Consider the following 20724-nt stretch of genomic DNA (forward strand, 5'->3'; position numbering starts at 1 on the left):
GAAACCACTCAAGACTTCACTAGTGATTGGAGAACAAGATTCTCTGAACTTGCTTCCTCGCAAAGTCAAGAAAGTATTAAGCCGAAATAAATGCAATTTAAAGCTCAAGTAATTAAACCACTACTCATTGATCATCTTCAAGCCATAAAATTATACACAAAAATTACTTGTGTCGATCGAGGGGTTATTCTTTCATTAATTATTAGCAAATGTCCATAACATTTGATACATGGGAAAAAAAAAAAAACTTTTGTTAGTGCATGGACCCATTAATCAAAGAGTTTGAACTTGTATAATGACTAAAAATTTGCAAGGATCAATGGATATCTTAGTTCTTGACAAACACTCGCAAGTTTGACCAATTAAAATTTATTTTTTTCGAAAGTAACTCCCATTTTCCCATTATATTTTTTTTTCCTTTAACAGCTTAATTTACTAATTATTAACGTGAATAAAGGTCAAGCCCTGCCTCTATCTATTTGTATTGCTAGACTGAAACTAAATTTATAACCTGATGATGTGTGCCTCTATACACTCTAAGACATATTGTGTCGTGTATGCGTCAGAACCACATGGCATATATATTTTGTCTTTAAAAGAGCACGACATCAATATCATAACCAAAACTATATGTTTCTAGTAACATTAATGTGGGTGTTAGTCTAATATTTTTTTTCTCTTAACTGTCAAGAGAGTTTATTAAGACTATTTTTTATGCAATACAAATTAAGCTTTTTTCTTTGGTTGGATTTTAGATAGATCACGTGTATTTAGGTTTTTATTATATCAATAAAAACACATCTACCTTATTATTTTCATAGAATAAGAGTTAATGTATCCATGCGCCTTTATATATTAGTTGTTTTTTTTTTCATTTACTATTTTAAGAATTTTCTACTCTCGTATTCCCACATATTGATACTTTCTATCAAAAACCCGTTTCCTTCTCCTTTTTTTATTTTATAAAAACATCCTTTATAACACTAGAAAAATATTAATTTTTAAAATATAAAAAATAAATTAGTTTTCACAAACTTAATATGTAGAACTTGAAAAATCCATGAAATAGAAAAAAATAGAAAACTAGAAAAGATTTCAAACATCTCAAGAAAATTAAAATAAGTTGTTTAATATATATATATATATATAAAGAAATTCGTAACTAATGAAATTTTTGGAAACACTATATCCTACAAACTTATGTCGTTGCTATAGATGTATTTCTATTTATGAGGTTTCATGACACTTTTTTTATCTTTTATATTTTAGGTTTTTTATATTTTTATTCTTTTCAATTATTTCCATGGTTTTCGTGTTCTTTAGAGATAAAATTTAATTTTCTCAAGGAATTTCAAAAATAGATTTTTTTTTAATTATTGCAAGGTATTTTTCATCTAAAAACAACAAAAGGAGTATAAAAACTATTTCAGGGTATTTTCATCTAAAAACAACAAAAGGAGTATATAGGAGAAAATATAAAAACATATGTGCATATAAAAGTGTGTTTTTTTTTAATAACATATAAGATAATAAAGAATAGGTGAATTAACTAACCCTAAAAAATCCCTATATATGATCTCTCATTAAATTTAAAATCGAGATAATAACATAAAAAGAAAAAACAATAAATCCAAGCCAGGATCAAAGAGCAGTTGCAATCCACATGGTTTTGATGAAAAAAGGGGGGAAATAAGGAAAGGAAGAAACATAATCCATGTTAGAATTGAAACGAACATGTTGGATGATTTATAAGCCACAAAAATCCCTAGTAAAAGTTGAAGTTGAAAGATGTAAATAATGTTGGTGCATGGGATTTGACGCCCTGGAGTAAATGCTATGGGATTTAATTTTATGTTGTAGTTATTAATTAGTTTGACATCTATAAAAAGGCTAAATTAATTTATAGTTGATTAGACTTACAAATCAAGCAATTACTAGGGTTAACTTTTTGTTCTAACAATATCATGCTTCGGTGATAATCATAAATTTACCAAATACTGTAGATAAATTAAATTGGAAAATGAAATTAAAAAAAAAAAAACTTGAAACATGAAATCAGCGTTTAACAACCTTTACAAGATGAAAATGAACGATGAAATCAGCATTTAACAACCTTTACAAGATGAAAATGAACCTGAGAGATCTTTAATTTAAGTAATAATTTATCTCTTGACTAATCCAAAAAGGAAAAAAGACTCGAGAATCAACCTAGCTAGCTAGTTAAAATCATTCACGCAGGAGCCATATTACAAGGGCAATTATTTATATGTCCATTAGCATGCAGACAAGAGCATTGGGATGGAAAAAACTGTGTAGTTATGTTAGGTCACTCGTCATTCAATTTTCCATCTCCATGCAAGTTGTCTCCCTTCTCTCAGATCATTCCTCTAGGGTTTTAGCAAACTCCATCTCCAAGAAGCCAAAAAACTATTACTCTCCATCACATTTTGCACCCTTTAAGATACATGGAGTTGGTCTGTGCATCATGGACAGTGTATGCATCTTAGTCTGATATGGTGGCATTTTTATCATTGGGAATCAAATCACATTACGTTTTTCAGTGTCATTGCTGGATGTCGTGAGCTTTATTCAAAGGCTGTGGTGTTATTGGATTAGAATCCTATGTTGTTGTTGTTGAAAATACTGCATGGTTGGGTCCATGAAACTTTTATCGCTCAGGTGTTGCTACTGTCTGGTTCTGCTGGAAGGAATATGTCACTTCTCTTTACGTGTAAAGCTGATAATTTGGACGTATATGTTCTTGATTGTTCCTTTTGGTTTTCCTTGCAAGTGAGGCCTGAGGGGACATTGCGGTCATGGTTCATTCAGCATAGTTATTGATTATTGATGAATTCATGGAAAAACTTTACATAGAAATATAGCTTTTTATGAACTAAAATCTTAGATCAAGACATGTGGGCTTGATTATTGGCTTTATGTTTAAACTTGTTGATTATTGGGCTTAAACGGTGTAGGAAAATTTATCTAAAAAAACAAGTCCAGGGCTTCTCCTTTCTTCTTTCTTCTTTTTTTTTCCAATTTCCAATTAAACTACTTATTTAATACTTGTATCTAAAAAAAATATTTTCACGTGATCCTTGGAGAAAATTATGAGATTTTTTTCTGATATTTCTTTGGGTAAAACCTAATTGCTGTAGCTATTTCACTTCTTCATGGCCCTTGAATATGATACAGACACGCAAACATTCTGGTTACTATAGAGAAGAAATTGATGACAATAAAACAAGTGGATAATAATCAAAGTTGAAAAATTGATAGCAAATAGCTTCATCTAACGTTCCTTTCACATGCAACAGCATTTCCCTCCTGTGCTTCTAACTCTCCTGTCACCTTCTATTTTACATATTTATCTTGTCCAATTTAATAAGTCATTTTCGAATTGATGAACAGTATTATCTCCTCAGGTTTTTCCACATCATTCCATTTCTCGATCTCCTTCTGTGCATCCCTTCTTGTTGAATTGCTATAGCAATAATAATAGATATTTTAATCAATTTTTCTTGGCCGAAAGAGTTAAATCTCGAGACGGCAGCTAAAGAATTGCCGATGCTATTATTTTATCGAAGTTTAATCTTAGACCCGTTTTTTTTCTAAAAAGTAATTTTTAATTGGAAAGTAGTTTTTTAATAAAATAAATTCTTGAAAATGAATTATTTTTTTATATTTAATAATTTTATAATAAAATAAATTAAAAATAATTTTTCAGTATTTAGTTATGTTGTGAAAAATAAATTAAAAAATAATTTTCAAATTTTTTTCAAGTTTATATATTAAAAGGACAAGGGTGTAGATAAAAAAATAGAAGATAAAATTAAAAAAAAATTATAAATTATTTCAAATAAAATGATAATAATTAAAATAATAAATAATAATTTTTAAAAATAAAAATATTAAAATATGATGAAATTAAAAAAATATTTTTATAAATTATTTCAAATAAAAATAAAAAGCAATTAAAAAACCAAATAAAAAAATAAAAAATAGTAAGAAAAAAGTTACAAATAATATAAAAAAGTAAAAGTTGATATAAAAATAAAATTAAATTAATTTTTAAAAGATAAAATTTTAAAAAAATTAAATAAAATATATAACAATTAAGAGGTTGAAAACCAAATTTAATATAATCAATAAATAAATAAAAATTTATTTTTTTAATAAATTTTAAAAATTATTTTCCATTAAAAAAACTTTTGGGGAGAGTACAATAAAAAGTTTATTAAAAAATATTTTCAGTTAATTAATTTTTTAAATAGTACATAATATAAAAAGAAAAACCGCTTTTCATCGTGAAAGAAACGTTGCTTGGTATCGACAAGTTCACAAACGAAGGGGGTTCGTTCGTTGTACGTTCCTTTTCGCCGACAATTTCCAAAGTGACCAAAACATCCTTTGCATTGCAAGAGTTGAAGCTTGAATGCCCTTTTGAAGGGGATACTAAGGTAAACTCACCCTCGGGAACCATGGTTGCAGCATTAAATGTTCATCTGGCAACTGATTGGACAGCTCTATTTCCATAATTGAGAAAAGTCTTCCACTTGTCTCTAAATTCAATATTATCGTTTTTTCACTAGCAAATAACTCCACGAGTAGACTCAGCCACGTAAGCAAGTTGTGTTCACATCTTATTTCAACGCTCGTGGGTCTCTCCGAACTGACTGATCCACAGGCGACCATGTCGTTTTCTTGGTGGGTTCTTGTCAATTTCGGTTGTTCTGGTTTTTGAATGCTAATCTTGAAAATTGGGAAATATTTATGATGAATTAGGTAGTAATTAGCTTCCAAAATATAAAGAAACAATAAAATAATAAATGACGAAAAAATCTTGATAAAATAGTGGAGGTTGAGATAAACATGGTACATGTTGATGGTTATGAACTAGAATATCAGTTATTACAATTTTGCAGTGGATATCATGTCACGTTTTTTAAATACAGTAAAATCAAACTATTTTATTTCATTAATTTTTTTTCAAACAATATTATCACAGTACTATAAATTTATTATATATATATAGGTGATTATGAACTGAAAATTTTTTTCAAACAATATTATTTCTATAAATTTATTATATATATATATAGGTGATTATGAACTGAAATATAATTATTACAGATCTGAAACTCAATATTCAGTGAATGTTATGTTTTTAAAATACAAGGAGATCAAATTATGTTATTTTATTGTTTTTTTTTCAAACAGTGTCATACTCTTGAATTTTTAAATTTATTGTATTAATATTTATTTAAGGAGAATAATCACATGTTCTCTTTTTGAGGCCAATTGGGGGCCTGTACTTGGTTTTGGCATTTTCTTGTGGAGTGGGAAACATCAATGGATTCTAAATAGATATCCATGGCCTACATCATGGAGCAACTTCACTATCTCTATCATGATTCTACTGGAAACCTTGTAGCTAGCTTCCTATTCTCCCCCCTTTTTTTTAATATTTTCTTTAAGGCTTTCCTCCTCCTCCTCCTTTGTAGGAGGAAGGTCAATGGCACTCTTTTAAGCAATTAAAACATGGGCTTCTCTTGAAAAAGCTTTCTCGAAACAAGCCTACCACTTGGGCCTTGTTCATTGGGTAAGACATACGAGCTTAATTAACTTCTGATCTTCACAGGGCTTAACCCGCCAAGCTTGGGCCTTTTCGGATCCGGAAAACGTCGCATTGACATGTCGTTCTTCATACCACTTGCCCGTTTTTTTCCCTTTAAGAATGGCATGACTTGTCAATTGCCAAGCTACAAGTGTTCCTTCAATCATAGTATAAATCCTGGCATCATTTTAATATGTTGACTCGGTACCCCTCTAATCTAGAATCTGAATTAGTTCAGAATTAGTTCAGGTTGAGAAGGATGGAAGAAACAAATATTGTTTATCCGTTGAAAAGGATGGAAGAAACAAATATTGTTTATCCAGTCAAAACCTAATATCAACTCATTTACCTTTTTTATTATTTTTTAAATAATATTATTTTAGTTATTTTAAAAAAGATTTTTTTGGTCGATGGGGTTTTATAACTATACTTTTAAATAGTATTTTTGAATAATTTTAGAATATAGTGCTATAAAAATGATCTAAATTTTACTCGGTGACCAAAAAAAGATTTAACGACAGTGACAATTCCTAGATTGTAATAGATTAGACCGATGCATAAAGAAATAGTCAAGAAAACCACGGGAGAAGGGCATACAAACTTTTGAAAGGCCTTGGGTTTATACACCCTTTTTCTTCCTGAAGACAAATGGGTGTCAAATGTCAGCGGCAACAACTTAGTAGGTGATGCGGGATATTATATTTTAAAATGTTTTTTATATAAAATTATATTAAAATAATAATTTTTATTTTTTCAAATTTATTTTTAATATATTACAATAAAATCATCTAAAATTACATGAAAAATATTAAAGCTAAAAAATCTCGAATTTTTTTAAAAAAATACAGATGACCTCAATACCAAGCGATAAACCACAAGAAGACAGTTTTCACGAGCTCCTTAAACTGACAGAATCGAAAAATAAACACAGATTAAGGCAGCTCAAAATTCACAGTTCTGAACCCTGAAGGCCGCAAATGGACCATTGCAGCTAGAGGCGATGCACCGGCCATTTCATGCTAGGCCTCTGAGTTCGAGTATCCCGATGCTTGTCTACTTCTCAACCCTACACAGACCTGCTGCTTTCAAAACAACGTGTGCTTCATATACCCCGATGCCTGTCCAGTAATGCAATTCATTCCAAGGTATCCAATCCCAGATAAGTTTTTGAAAGAAATAGATAGAAGAGTATCTCAGCGCTTTATATTATTTTTATGCACAAGTATTTGGGATTAATTAATAAATGTTATTGAGCTGAAATGGTAGACTTTCTTGTCATCAAATCATAGACTTGATTGTTTCATTTCTGATGAATACAACTACGTACTAACAATATATGGTACTGAGGCTACGTTTTTCTAATATAAATGAAGGGGAGTCAACGTTATGGAAGCAACTTAATACAAGGTTGAGAAATGAAACCAAACCCATCAAAATAAAAGCAGTTAAACCAACCCTTTCCATTGCTTTTCTTTGAAATTTTCCCGCTGACAGATACCTACCACACTGAAGAAGCCCTCTCAACACCAGCCAGAGCTAAACCAGCTTCGTTCAACCACCTCTAGATAGTAACGGTGCACCACCTCTCTTATTTAATTTGGTTCCCTATTTATACAATTACAGCCCCAAGAAACCTTAACCATTTATATCCAGCTCTGTCTTTCAGCCAAGACCAACAAGCAAGACTCTGTTTAATTTGTGACAAGTAAGAAATGGGTTCTGTTTCTTCATCAACTGTTATGGCAGAAAAGATCTCTTGGTACTGTGCTTTGTTGATGGCACTAATGCTGGTTTTGAGCTGCTGTGAAGTGAGTGAAACCGAATTGTCCACGGTAGGGCACCCGAGGTTCTTTGAGAACAAGCCATGCGATGAGATTTATGTGGTTCGAGAAGGCGAGACTTTAAACAGTATAAGTGAGAAATGTGGGGATCCTTATATTGTCGAGGAAAATCCACACATTCATGACCCAGATGATGTTTTCCCTGGCCTGGTCATCAAGATTACTCCTTTCATCGATAGGTATACTCCAGATGAAGTATCATCTCCGATGAGATAGTTTGTATAATTGCTTTTAAATGTTTACCTTTATGTAATCCTTGAAGACACAAAAACATGGAGGGAGCTGTGTATATTTCTTCTCCCCTTGTGCTTAGACACTTGGTGGTGCTCCAGCTTGTCCTCATGAAATCAATGGAAGAAATTTTTTTACAGTGTCAATATTTACAGTAGGTGTACCGTGTCAGCAAAGCTGCCTAGAAGAGGTGTGCACTTGCACTGTTATGCATGCACAATTCTTACAAAAAGGCTTGCCAAAGTGGGCCGATCCTAGCAAAGAAAAAGTGATAGATAAAAACAGGTACAGAAGGATCGGCCTAGTCATTGAGAAAAGCATGATGATGATGGGCTCTGCTCAATGCTCTGTTAGGCAGCAAGAGATAGCCGATTGCATCCATCATTAATTAATCTATAGTGTAATGAAACAAGATATAAATAGATAAATAAAAAAGGTCACTACAAAATAAAATTGAGGAAACAGAAAGGATTGACATTTAAATTGACTAAATGATCAAAAGAAAGAAAAAAAGAGTAGAATGGAGGGGTGGAAAAAACATATACTCAATGTTCAAGGTTTTGATAGATGACCATTTCCTTATATACTCAATGCTCACCGTAACTTCAATGTGTATGGTAAGAGTTTGTCTTGTAGCTCCCTTTAGGATGGGTTTTCGAAAAGTGATGCTACATATCAAGAAAGTTTCATCACAAAATAAAGGAATAAGTTTTATCACAAAATAAAGGAATAGACCTCAAAGGCAATGTGTGCGGTTTTCGTCAAGTTTCTGGCTATTTATTTTCTGAGCCTGTGTGTCTTTGTGATGTCGTGATGTGTATCTTTTTCCCTGTTTGAATGCTTTGGGGTGACTACGATTTTTGGGGCATAAAACATACCATGAGAATATGGAGGAAACAAGCTAAAAGAAAACTGTTCCAATCTGAAATGGTAACCCGTCACTTGACAACAAAAACATAAATAGAATCGTTGCTTGTATGAAATTAATCGCATGGTTTGTTCTGAACTAAGACTAGCTCTGAAACAAGAAGAAAACAGAACACAAGCGTACATAGAACAGCCAGGATTCTCATTGCCTGTTTCCAATATAAACATGCAATAACTGGGTCGAAGGAGACTAACAGATTTAATTACAATGCTGCTAGCGCTGCCTTCCATAAATCTCAAATCTCACCAGTTCCAAGAGGCTGCCTTGATGTGTCACCAGAGGCCCATGCTTGATAGTCCTTTACAAGCTGCAAAATTATTAAACAAATTGATTTCACGAAAAATTAACCATTCCTGATGAACAAATACAAGCCTAAAGGAGGAATAAATCAATCCAGATGATGGTGGCAACATGTAGGATCAGACGAATCAAACTGGTATATCTAGGTTATGGAGGCAGTTTTACATTGTTGTAAGAACTGAATCACCAAATCATACTTCATTTACCAATTGAAGAACAAGATTTATCAGACAGAAGAGAATTTCGTGCAGAATTCTGAAAATGATCTTGTACTGTTAGTATATGTTGCAAGGATTTGTTCTTTCATCTAATCCCCCAATTGATATCTGCTTTTAATAGCCATATGGTTTACATGAAGTCATTTTTCATGGTGCGAGACCTGTGGAATTCAGCCTGGACCAGGAGCTTCAAGACTCAGCCAAATAGTGAACATGCAAGGGTTTAACCAAAATGAGGTACTAGGCGAGCAAATATCAGATCTGCAACTAGTAACAAGCCTATTTCATTCTTCATAGGATAATTTAATTTTGATTTCCTCAAACCTGTGCCATAAAGCGGGGAAGCATAAGCCCAAGTATTTGTTGAAGGATTTGGGCACCAGTCGATTCTATCGCTTCAGCTGGAATGGCCCTAATTGCAAAAGGAACCTCAATGCTAACCTAGAATGAAACACGAGTTTAAAATTAATATTTGTTTACATATATGACCATGTACAATATTGAAATCATTATAAAACACTGCGCCACAAGCAAAGACAACTTTGTCAAGTACCTCAATGACTGCATCTGAAGTAAGTCGCTGCATTGTAGAGTTGCTTGAGTTGCTACTGCATGAAATTTGGTTCACCATAGAAGCTGCATTCCCACACCAAATTAGTGTCAAAGCATTCCTGAAAAAAGCATTTAGAATAATAAATTTAGAAATTTAATTTCTAACTCTACTTTGAACATGGATTTTTTCCGAAAGAAAATCTCTCATCCTTTGCATTGGTTCAGCCAAAATGATCGCATGTTCCTGATAATGATTTTTTTCATGCACAGCAGTTAAGGTTTACAGAGAGATGCTATTTTCACCATGACAGTTGAATTATTAAAGTTTCCCTAACTTTCATCAGTTAAGCTGCAGAAGTTAAAGACATGGTTTTGCAGGCATGTCGGTGCCTTATTGCCGATCACTGTCCAGGCTCCAAGAACACACACAAGCAGTGGAGTATAGCCAGGGACAGAAGGTTATTAAAATAAATCTCAGAAACCAGTTTTTATGAGATAGTAAACCACATTCCTCTACTCCACTTAATAATACAGCATTTCCAGTATTTTCTCGCTATGCCTGAATTGTAGCCATTTTACAAATAAAAGCCTGGTCAACAGTAGCCATTTTACAGCAAGGCCAGGCCAAGTATGAAAAACATTCTGAGAAGCACATGATGAAATTTAGTTGCTGAGCATTTCATTCTGTACAGTAAAATTTTAACAAATCTAGTGTTGCAACATTCAAAGATGTTTTCTACCTTCCAATTCCAAGCAAAAGAAAAAAAACGAAGGACAGGGCATCATGTACTCCTTCGCTAAAACCTTGGTTTTGAAACTAATCTCTGAAAGAAAACCTTTGATTTACAGCATCCATCCAATCATACATTGAAACTAACGTCCCATTAAACAAGACACTTGTGCACATTCTTACACCCATAACACAAAAAAATAACTAAACCAGACTTATACAAGGTATAATAAACAAGTCAAACCTCAAGAAGACAACTATCATAGCAAGCATTGGCCAATAATGACACTTACACTACCACCACATTTCATGCCCATCATTCGAAAACAGAGTCAAAACGCTGGTCTAGCACACAAAGAAATCCAAAATCAATCCATGCTATGCTTGCCAGAAAACCCAAATAGAAACCCTTACCGTCAAATTTCTCATTCTGCGCAACGACAATCGGCGAACCTTCAAGCTGCCGCAACCAACAAACCAAGCAAACATCAGTGCATAACACCATGTAATCCAAAACGTCATAAACAAACTCAAAAACAACAAATGGAACAATAACAATAACCAGTGTATTATTATTACCTTACAGGACAAAAGCTTAATGCAACAACCAGTAGGCTGCTCTTCAACTCTAACAAGCAAAACAGGACAAACCTCAAACGCAAAAAACTTGAACCTATACACGTAACACCTAAACGTGTTGTCGTCTACCCTCTCTATCCTTTCCGCATCCAGCACTGAGTACTGACTCGCTGGCAAACTCATATACTCCACTGCAACCTCAACATAAAAAAATCATTACAAACTCAGTTTCAAAACAATCAAAATTAAAACCTTTTGTAATCTTTAGCTTAAGAAATTAATCCATCCTAACATTACCTAGAGGGCGGCCGAGTTGCCGGACCGAAACGGACTCTCTACGTCTGGCAATGAATTTCGCTTTCGGGGCGGAATCAGCCGAAGCACGAAGCGTGCATTTTGGATATTCAGTTGGAAAGAGTTGTTTGGAAGTGAGGGGATTTCTAGGGTTTCTGGATCTGAAAGAGATTGAACTTAGGCCTACTGTTGCCATGAAAATACTGAAAATTCAAGGATTGCAAGCTAGAAGAGGATAAAATAGAGGTTTTGTCTGTGCTGGTGATGGATACGAGGGCGAGTGGTTCTGCGGCTAACGAGGCGCAATTTAGACTCACGCGGTTACATTTTCCTAAGCTGCACGGGAAAATGCCAGCAGGTGTTTTGATTGTGGGCCAATTTTATTTTTTTTTGCTTGGCGAAGATTACTTGTGGCGTAGGATAAAAAAAAGGCACGTCAATGCTTTACTAAGAAGCGCACATGGCGTTAAATCTTCATCGACACAAAACAATCCGTTCAAAGCGACCCCGAAGTATCTCCCCTGCAAGCCTTTTTTATTAACGTTCAAATTAATCAAAATCTGAATCTAAAAATAGAAAGAGATAAAAAAAAAAAGTGGAAATCAAATTTCAGGACCGAAAAATTTAATTCCATTCAATGAAAGAAGAAACCTACATCAGATTCATTCAGATCAGAATCTAAAAAGACTTTACATAGGACAGAAGCACTAATTAAACAGAACCCACAAAAAACCCAACCCTAGCCGCTAAGAGCTTGTAAACTTGGTACCAGCCTTGGTCCCTTCAGAGACAGCATGTTTCGCAAGCTCTCCAGGCAAAACCAGTCGGACAGCTGTCTGGATCTCCCGAGAAGTAATGGTAGGCTTCTTGTTGTACCTTGCAAGCCTCGATGACTCTTGAGCGAGTTTCTCAAAGATATCGTTGATAAAACTGTTCATGATACCCATTGCCTTGCTGGAGATTCCAATGTCAGGATGGACCTGTTTCAGGACCTTAAAGATATAGATCTTGTAGGTCTCAACGTTCTTCTTTGCCCTCTTCTTCTTCTTGTCAATCGCTCCTTCTTTGGGTATCTTCTTCTCTGCTCTTGGCTTCTTCTCAGCTGGGGATTTCTCCGCCGCCGCTGGCTTTTTCTCAGCCGGCTTCTTCTCTGCCTTAGGGGCCATTAGGGATTCTTGAGAAAGAAATTGAGAATGAGTTTCTTCAGGAGAGGGTGGTTGAGAAGGTCTTTTCGAAGGATTTGATGGATGAATTAGGGATTATGTGGTTTGTTTATATAAGGAGAGGAAGTGACTGGTGATTGGTTGGTTTTGGTGAGACGCGGATTGATGACGTGGATGGTTGGTTTTGCGGGGGTTTGAATTGGCGGTCAGATGCGGTAACTTTTGAAGACCAAATGTCAGGCACGGGGAGGAGTACAGGCCCAGCCCAGCTGTTTGAATTAGTCATTAGCACTGAAGGCTATGATTAGAAAAGTCGGCCCAACAATCGAATAATAGGAGGGAAATGGGAGATAAGGAGAGGATTGATGATTTCTGTACAGCCATGGCAAGACTTCGGCAAGGAAGATTGCATGAACATACAGCTTGAGTTGGAGTTGCAATGCTCGGTTAGACACTAAAAATAGATCAGCTGGGAAAACGAGGCTTTCGATGTTTTCTTTATAGGGTTATCGATCATTTACTCAATCTTTGATTACTGTTGATTTCAAAGATATGTTGCAGGGCTTGGGTGTATAGATACGTCTCAGGCAAGTGAAGGGACAACCCATAAGGTTGACTGTCCAGTCGATTCTCTAAAATATTTGCCATTTTTGCAAGATATCAGTCTTCCCTTTTGGAGCTTGTCGATCGCATTATGTGCTGTTTTTCTTTTACCCACAATTTTCCTGGAATTGAGAGCTTTTTGCAGACGCGGGCACATGTGCAACTTGTACCGGATGTTCAGATGAGTAGGTCCGTGGTGGAGGAGAGTGTCCATGAGCGGAGGACCAATTGTTGAAGTGATTAGAATTCGGAGCAAACTCCACACTGTAAGGAAGTTGAAATGAGAGCAATTGAAAACAGAATAAATTGCGGCAAAGGTTGAAGAGGCCAATGTCAGTTCTTTAAGTGAATGAGTAGCTGCTGCTCGGGTTTTGTCCATTCATTGCTGCTGTTTTCTCTGATATTATATAAAAATATATGATTTCCATAGATCAAAGAGATAGTAAGTAGATAGCCTACTACGAAGATTGAACAGCTAAGTTAACATGAATCATCAGCTACAATATACAGCAGAAAACTTAACATTAAAGATCGACATGTTCATGATCCTGTACTTGAACGACAGCTTGAGATGGAGAGTCGAGAGCCAGCGAGTTCATGAACTCTCTTGTTTCTTTCTTCCATAGAGCATGTATGGCGGCATTCTGAACGAAAACATTTCTTTCGCAAATTACAATTTGCCCTACTAAGCTCAGCAATCGAATTACCTAGACGAGTCTTAATACATTTGCAGAAGGGAAAACCACGCCCCCTCCTTGCAAGATCACAATCAAAAAGCACATGATCACGATGCTCATTTGCATCACCTCGAGGGGCACCAAAGGATAAGCAGTTCTACATCTTTTGGTTTTACCGATCCGTGATTATTGAGGACTGCCAAGTACCGAGCAAGTGAAAACGCAGTGACCAGGAATATGAAAACTGCTCCAAATCAGTTTTGTGTACTTCAACCTTCTGCCTTTTCCACTCTGATGAAACCCAAGCACTTATTGCAGAATACTCACCACTAAGATTTATTTCCCACCCAATACTATCTTGATTCAAGTTATGTGGAAGAATCACCCCATAAACAGCTCCGCAAGGCTAGATCCAGTCCCAGCCTCTGATGATTATCAGGCACCTTTACCAGTACTAAATGAGGTTGCTAAATCACTTCGAAGGTTTCTAAACCCCCACAACGAAGCTCCATTGAAATTCTCAATCCCAAGCAGATCAAGCCGATTACCCAGCCTTCAGCAATGTGTTGTTAGAAGGAAGCTCGCCGATGTACAAAAACAGAATCTAAATCGAACATTTCCAATTGTTCTCCGTATGAAATTGAAACCATTCAAGGAAATCATAGATCACCAGGTGATTCCACAAAATTTAATCGAAAAGGAGCAAAAAATCAATCCAGTCAAACTACTACCTACAAAACATCTCCTGCAAAACGATCTAAAACAATTCTACAGATACCAGAAATGCACAAAACCACAAGGAAAAAACTAAAACAGAAATCGTCAAACCCAAACTAACCCTAATCAATCAAAACAAGAATTGAATAAAAAATGAGACTGCCCAAGCAGGAATCAACATCATTCAAACCCAATAATCAAAGAAAATTATGAACAAGATTCATGTTTCTTTGATGAAGAGCCTTCCTGCATCAAATCCACTAAAACCTAAACCTATTCTTCAACAGAAAAGCTATTTCATAGATCATGTCACCCACAAAACACCAAAAATCCAGAACCCAGCAAAGCCTAGCGAGGCCTATGAGCTGGTAAATTTGGTGACAGCCTTGGTCCCTTCAGACACAGCATGTTTCGCAAGCTCTCCAGGCAAAACCAATCTGACAGAAGTCTGGATCTCCCGAGAAGTAATGGTGGGCTTCCTGTTACACCTAGCGAGCCTTGAATTGAAGCCTCTTGAGCAAGCTTCTCAAGGATATCATTGATGAAACTGTTCATGATACCCATAGCCTTGCTTGAAACCCCAATATCAGGGTGGACTTGTTTCAAAACCTTGAAGTTATAGATCTTGTATGTCTCAACGCTCTTCTTTGCCTTCTTCTTCTTGTCAGTCGCTCCTCCTTTAGGCAACTTCTTCTCGGCTCTTGGCTTCTTCTCCGCTGGGGCTTTCTATGCTGCTGGCTTCTTCTCAGCTGCCTTAGGAGCCATTTCGAGATTCTAGAGCAGACGGGACTGCCTTTGTTAATTAGAAGAGAAAAAATCGATAATTTTTCGATCGAAGGGTTGGTGAATTAGTTGCGGCTACTTGTTTCGGTTAGTTATATAGAGAGATGCGTAGACCACGATTGGTTAGTTTTAGGTCGCAGAGGATAAATGACGCGGATGGTTGGATTAGCGAGGAACTAAATGGACGTCGGGGATGGTTTCGGCCTTTTAGAGCGATCGAATCCTTGTGTGGACTGATGAATTCCAACTTGAAGAGGAGTTCAGTCCCAGCCAAGTTATCGACAGTAGCACCGGCAGTGGAAGGGCCTTGATGACCCAAAAAGGCTAAGTTAAGATCTAGTCTGTTTATTATTAAGAAATTACTGTGTCCAGTTCATTCAAATCCTGGCAATTCAGCTTGTTGTTTCAAGCTAACGTTTTGAATCGATAATAAGAACAAGGTAGTCAAGAGATTGATATATTATTTCCACTAAGAACATTCGAAGCCGGCAATTAAAGCTTCATTGTTTCGACGGGGCTCCTTCTGATTCCCACTAAGATCAGAACCTAAACCTTTACATGTAACATGAAAGCCTAATACAGAAAAACCCATAAAACATTCCCATATACCCTAGACATGGCCACCTACGAGCTGGTAAACTTGGTGACAGCCTTGGTCCCTTCAGAGACAGCATGTTTCGCAAGCTCTCCAGGCAAAACCAGTCGGACAGCTGTCTGGATCTCCCGAGAAGTAATGGTAGGCTTCTTGTTGTACCTTGCAAGCCTCGATGACTCTTGAGCGAGTTTCTCAAAGATATCGTTGATAAAACTGTTCATGATACCCATTGCCTTGCTGGAGATCCCAATGTCAGGATGGACCTGTTTCAGGACCTTAAAGATATAGATCTTGTAGGTCTCGACGCTCTTCTTTGCCTTCTTCTTCTTCTTGTCACTGGCTCCTTCTTTAGGCAGCTTCTTCTCTGCTCTTGGCTTCTTCTCTGCCGGGGCTTTCTCTGCTGCTGCTGCTGCTGGCTTTTTCTCAGCTGGCTTCTTCTCCGCAGCCTTGGGAGCCATTTGGAATTCCTGGAAAGGAGAGTGAGAGTTCTTTTGGGCTAAGAGATGGAAAGCGGGTGATTTTCTTAAGACTAAACGAAGGGTTTGTGATGTGGTTATATATGAAGAGGACGTCAGTGTTGATTGGTTGGTTTTGGGAAGACGCAGATTGGTGACGTGGTTCTACTTTTTGTGGGGATTTAAATGGACGGTTAGAGATTGGGTTTTGATTTTTGGGTTTCGCGGGCTGATTAGGGTGAAGCGGGAGGTGGCTTATAATTGGATTTGTGAAAATTGTGAGTGGTTTGTTTTGTATTTTAAAAATAATTTTTTATTTTAAATTAATATTTTTATATTATTTTAATGCTCTATTATAAAAAATAACTTTTAAAAATAAAAAATATTATTTTAATATATTTATAAATAAATAAATATTTTAAAAAATAATCACAGTTATACGCTTTAAATTCTAAATAAATCCTTTCTATATTTTACATTATTAGAATAGAAAATTGGAATTATGGGTAAAAAAAAATTAAATTGTAAGTTATTCAAAGCAAATCTCTAACAGGTGGAGGCCTGGAAAAGCATCGAGACTCTTGAGATTTCCCCAGCAAGCATTGAAATCTTTCTTGAGAAATGCTAGAGAAGTCATCCTTGTAAATGCACCGGAGGGACTAAAAATCCTCAACAGGTAATCTATGGGGATCGGTTATTGACCAGACCTCCGTTTTAGGCCTCGAAAGATTGATCGGCAGGTATTCGAACAGTGACCTTTTGAGGGTGGATTGATGGGAACTGTAAAACAAGTCCACTGTTTAGAATATAAGATCCTCCGATGTCGAATTAGCAATACACAGAAAAATACTACGAATGCACAGTATATGATCGAGGTATCTGTCCAAGTGATCCCATGATATGGGTTAAGACTACTTTTTTCAACAGGATCCCCTTGTCGAGAAACTTATGTCACGGTGTCTATACACTCTTCTCGAGTTTAAGCAAGGAAAAAAGATTCCTGTTTTGAGCATATTCAAGGTGGAGTTCATGACATCATCGCTGGTTTAGTGAGTCCCTTTTTTTTTTTTGTTTAACATGCTTGATCAACAATATCAAATCAAAGTTAACTTCATGCTTTAATACTCGAGCTAAGTAAGTAGCAGCGTCAGATATTTTTAAATTTAAACAGTATATTAAGTATAATATATTATCAATAACTTTTTTATAGTTTAGATATTTATTATATTTAAAATAGCCTTCGTTCACACCATAACAAAAACATAAAAAATAAACTGAGGAAAAAAATATTTTAAAAAACACAAAAAAAATATTATTTTTCATGTTATTTTTTTACCAATTAACAAATTATTGTAGATTATCATGATGATTTGTATACCTTAATTGATAGTAAATTAAAGCACGGTAATCTATGAACAACAAGATTCTAAGGGGATTGAGATGGAAACTACAAGAAAAATAGATTTTTTAAAAAAACTCAAGCCTAAACATATTCCTTCATTTTCAAACTTTTCAAGTTGTAAATTTTTGGTCATCAACAATTATAAAATTTAATTTCAGCCTCAGGTTTTATTTTCATTACCTTATGCTACTAAGCTTGAAAGAAAAAAGAGAAAGTAATTAGATTTTAATGGTAAATAAAAAATTTCTTGACTGAGACCAATTTTTTGTGTCAAAGAGGTTTTTTATGGTAATAATTTATATAAGGTGTTTTTTCCATCATTAAATTTACTTGAAATGATACATCTAAATTTAAAAATAATTTTTAACTCAAATTAATTGTGAGTTTTGAAATTAATTTTTGTGTCGTCAGATGTTATAAACATGCGTCTAGAATGTGATTATGGTGTTTGTTTGGTCTTTTATGTTAGAATATGCTTTAAAACAAGTTTCTATTGATTTGAAATGGAGCAGCCGAATTCTAGTGACTGGAAGTCACTGGCATCTAGGTGGTGTGGATGATGTATCGCATGTTATTTTTTTTCAAAGCATTAATCATTTGCACCTTAAGGAAAAATATATAAAAAAAGGTTCAAGTGCATGCGCTGTTACATGCCACGTGTCTGGGAATTTTATTGAGGCCCGTGAACTATGGGTCTTTCAAGCCGAGGAGTCTGAGCTTTTTTATTTCTTTCATTTTTATCTATTATAGTTGTATTTTTAATTTTTAATTTTTTTAAAAATGCACCCATTAATATTTTATTAATTATTAACTAAACAGTGTAATTAATCTTAATTGATTTTTTTCAATCAATTTAATATTTTATTGCTTCTTGATTTTATAAATATATATTTTATAAAAAAATTATATATAAAAATGTTGAATGCAAGTGGGTTTATGACTTTTGTTATGTAGAAAACGGCTTCATAAATTTTATTGTTGTATATGTAGTTTTTAATTTATTTAATTAAGTATATATATGAATTTTTTATGTTATTCTTGGGATTTTTTTATGAAATCACATCATAATAATTCATATATATATATATATATATATATATATATATCATTATATATCATATATATATATAAGAGGGAAAATGTTCTCAGTCTGTGAAAGTGGTAGCCAAATAACCAGTAAACATTATAAATATTGTTTTTAAAAATATTATTCACTTGAAAATATATAATTTTTTATATTTTAACACAATACATTAAAACAATAAAAAAAATCAAAAACTACTAAATTGAAGCTTTTCTTTTTAAAAATCAAAATCTTTAAAAAACATGGTCAATCATATTCTAAAATGGTATCCAAATCTATGTTTATTATTGTGTTTTGATGCACCTTAAAAGTATATCTATTTTAATAAATATTAAATTGATATTTTTTAATGTTTTTTGATAATTTTAACGTGTTGGTGTAACAAATAAAAATAACAAAGAAAAAAATATTCAATACATTTTTAATTAAAAAACAATCCACAATACACACACTTATATTGTATTTGTTTTTGCAGTTCTTTAAAAAAATATTTTTTTTATTTTAAATATTTTTTATACATTTTTTAATTTGATGTTTTAATGTAAAAAATAAATTTTAAAATATATATAAAAAAAATATTCTAGACAAAACTTTACGGCAATTCCGAGCACGATACTAGACAGCAGTAACAAATGGCAAACAGATGCTGCGTTGATAGTTTTGATAATTATTGGGCTTGTGATGTGCTTCACATGGGAGAGGTGGCGAGTGTTGAGCGGGTGGTTTTAGGGAGACGCGGATTGGTGACGTGGATTGTTGATTTGCGGGGATTTTAAGTGAACGGTCATGGATGAGATACCTTATCTATCTATGCAGCAACAACCAAGCATCTGCCTTACGTGTCCACATCCCCATAAACACTTTGTTGCAGCAATGAATAAATTTGTCCACATCCACATCCCTTTTTTTTTCCATGAGTCTGGATTAATTTTTAAAAAGAAGCACTGAAATAATAATAACGTGGTTGGCTTTAAACTAGTTGACCAGGTGAAGTTTTAAGACAGCATAAATGTGGATTAATTGGACTGGATGATTAGAAAAATACACTTGTAGTCATCATCTCTTCCCCAGCTGTGCTAAAAACGTGAGAAATTTAATGATTTTTTTTTTCAGATAAATATTTTTATTTTTATCAAAATTGTTTTTTTATATTTTGCCCTGAATTTTTTAACAAATGTTATGGTTATTTTTAAACTGTTTAAATTAATAAATTATATCAAAATAACTCCTACAAAAAAAATTATACATAAAAATGAACAGAAAATATTAATTTTATTTATTTTTTTCATTATTTTTTTCTTTAATTTCTTCTTAAATATATCTCTACTAGTCAACGAAGGTATTTTAAAACCTATGCAGGTCAGCTGTTCGTGTAAAAACTAGAAACAACTCCAGTACAGCACTGTCAGGGGAAGCATTAGCCTTTTTGTGTGCCCACGTCTCCTCTTCCGCCCTGCTCGATCACGGCAACATTGCTGTCAAGTAATGCAAAACATGGGTAAAATTTATCGTAGAAGAGGGCTTGGAAAAAAATCAATCCAAATTTATATTTTTACAAAAAAAAAAAAACAATGAAAGAGGAGTAAAATAAACAATGTCTGTGTTTTGATCTTGCTATCCACACACTACAGGTCTAATTTAATAAAATTCACTTATTGATACAAGTTTAGTTTCAATACATTGTCATTCTGAATACGGGCGGGGCTTGAGTTCCGTGCATCCATGTACACGTGCAACACCAAGATTTGCCCAAACTCACGTCAAGCTTGTTACCATTAAGGCACTGTTTGAGGTTGTGTTTGTGAAGAATTTTGGGATTTTTTTATACAGTTTTAAATTATTTTTGCTAGTATTTTTTTGTTGTTTTAAGGTAATGATGTTAAAAATAAATTTTAAAAAATATTATTTTAATTTATTTATAAATAAAAATTATTTTAAAAAATAATATTGGATCC

The 20724-nt window shown here is 34.1% G+C and overlaps 4 protein-coding genes and 1 pseudogene across 4 annotated transcripts; 1 reads left to right on the plus strand and 4 right to left on the minus strand.

Annotated features, from left to right (window-relative positions):
• The first annotated feature begins 6951 nt into the window (after positions 1 to 6951).
• Positions 6952 to 7841, plus strand: LOC105125525 (uncharacterized). Its single transcript, XM_011026010.1, has one exon. It carries the CDS (start codon positions 7330 to 7332, stop codon positions 7672 to 7674), a length of 345 nt encoding a protein of 114 aa, XP_011024312.1. The 5' UTR covers positions 6952 to 7329; the 3' UTR covers positions 7675 to 7841.
• Positions 7842 to 8609: 768 nt separating this feature from the next.
• Positions 8610 to 11652, minus strand: LOC105125526 (uncharacterized). The gene is made up of 6 exons (XM_011026011.1): positions 11294 to 11652; positions 10997 to 11187; positions 10832 to 10877; positions 9689 to 9771; positions 9460 to 9576; positions 8610 to 8924 (listed from the first exon to the last, which is right to left on the minus strand). The coding sequence occupies exons 1-6, from the start codon at positions 11484 to 11486 to the stop codon at positions 8853 to 8855; spliced, it is 702 nt and encodes a 233-aa protein (XP_011024313.1). The 5' UTR covers positions 11487 to 11652; the 3' UTR covers positions 8610 to 8852.
• Positions 11653 to 11894: 242 nt separating this feature from the next.
• On the minus strand, positions 11895 to 12544 carry LOC105125529 (probable histone H2B.3). Its single transcript, XM_011026014.1, has one exon. The coding sequence runs from the start codon at positions 12454 to 12456 to the stop codon at positions 12037 to 12039; it is 420 nt and encodes a 139-aa protein (XP_011024316.1). The 5' UTR covers positions 12457 to 12544; the 3' UTR covers positions 11895 to 12036.
• A 1876-nt stretch (positions 12545 to 14420) lies between these two features.
• Positions 14421 to 15585, minus strand: LOC105125528 (probable histone H2B.3; annotated as a pseudogene).
• Positions 15586 to 15674: 89 nt separating this feature from the next.
• Positions 15675 to 16369, minus strand: LOC105125527 (probable histone H2B.3). Its single transcript, XM_011026013.1, has one exon. It carries the CDS (start codon positions 16284 to 16286, stop codon positions 15858 to 15860), a length of 429 nt encoding a protein of 142 aa, XP_011024315.1. The 5' UTR covers positions 16287 to 16369; the 3' UTR covers positions 15675 to 15857.
• Between the last annotated feature and the right edge of the window lie 4355 nt (positions 16370 to 20724).

This window comes from Populus euphratica, unplaced genomic scaffold (assembly GCF_000495115.2).
Source record: "Populus euphratica unplaced genomic scaffold, PopEup_1.0 scaffold22.1, whole genome shotgun sequence".
NCBI classification, from domain to species: domain Eukaryota; kingdom Viridiplantae; phylum Streptophyta; class Magnoliopsida; order Malpighiales; family Salicaceae; genus Populus; species Populus euphratica.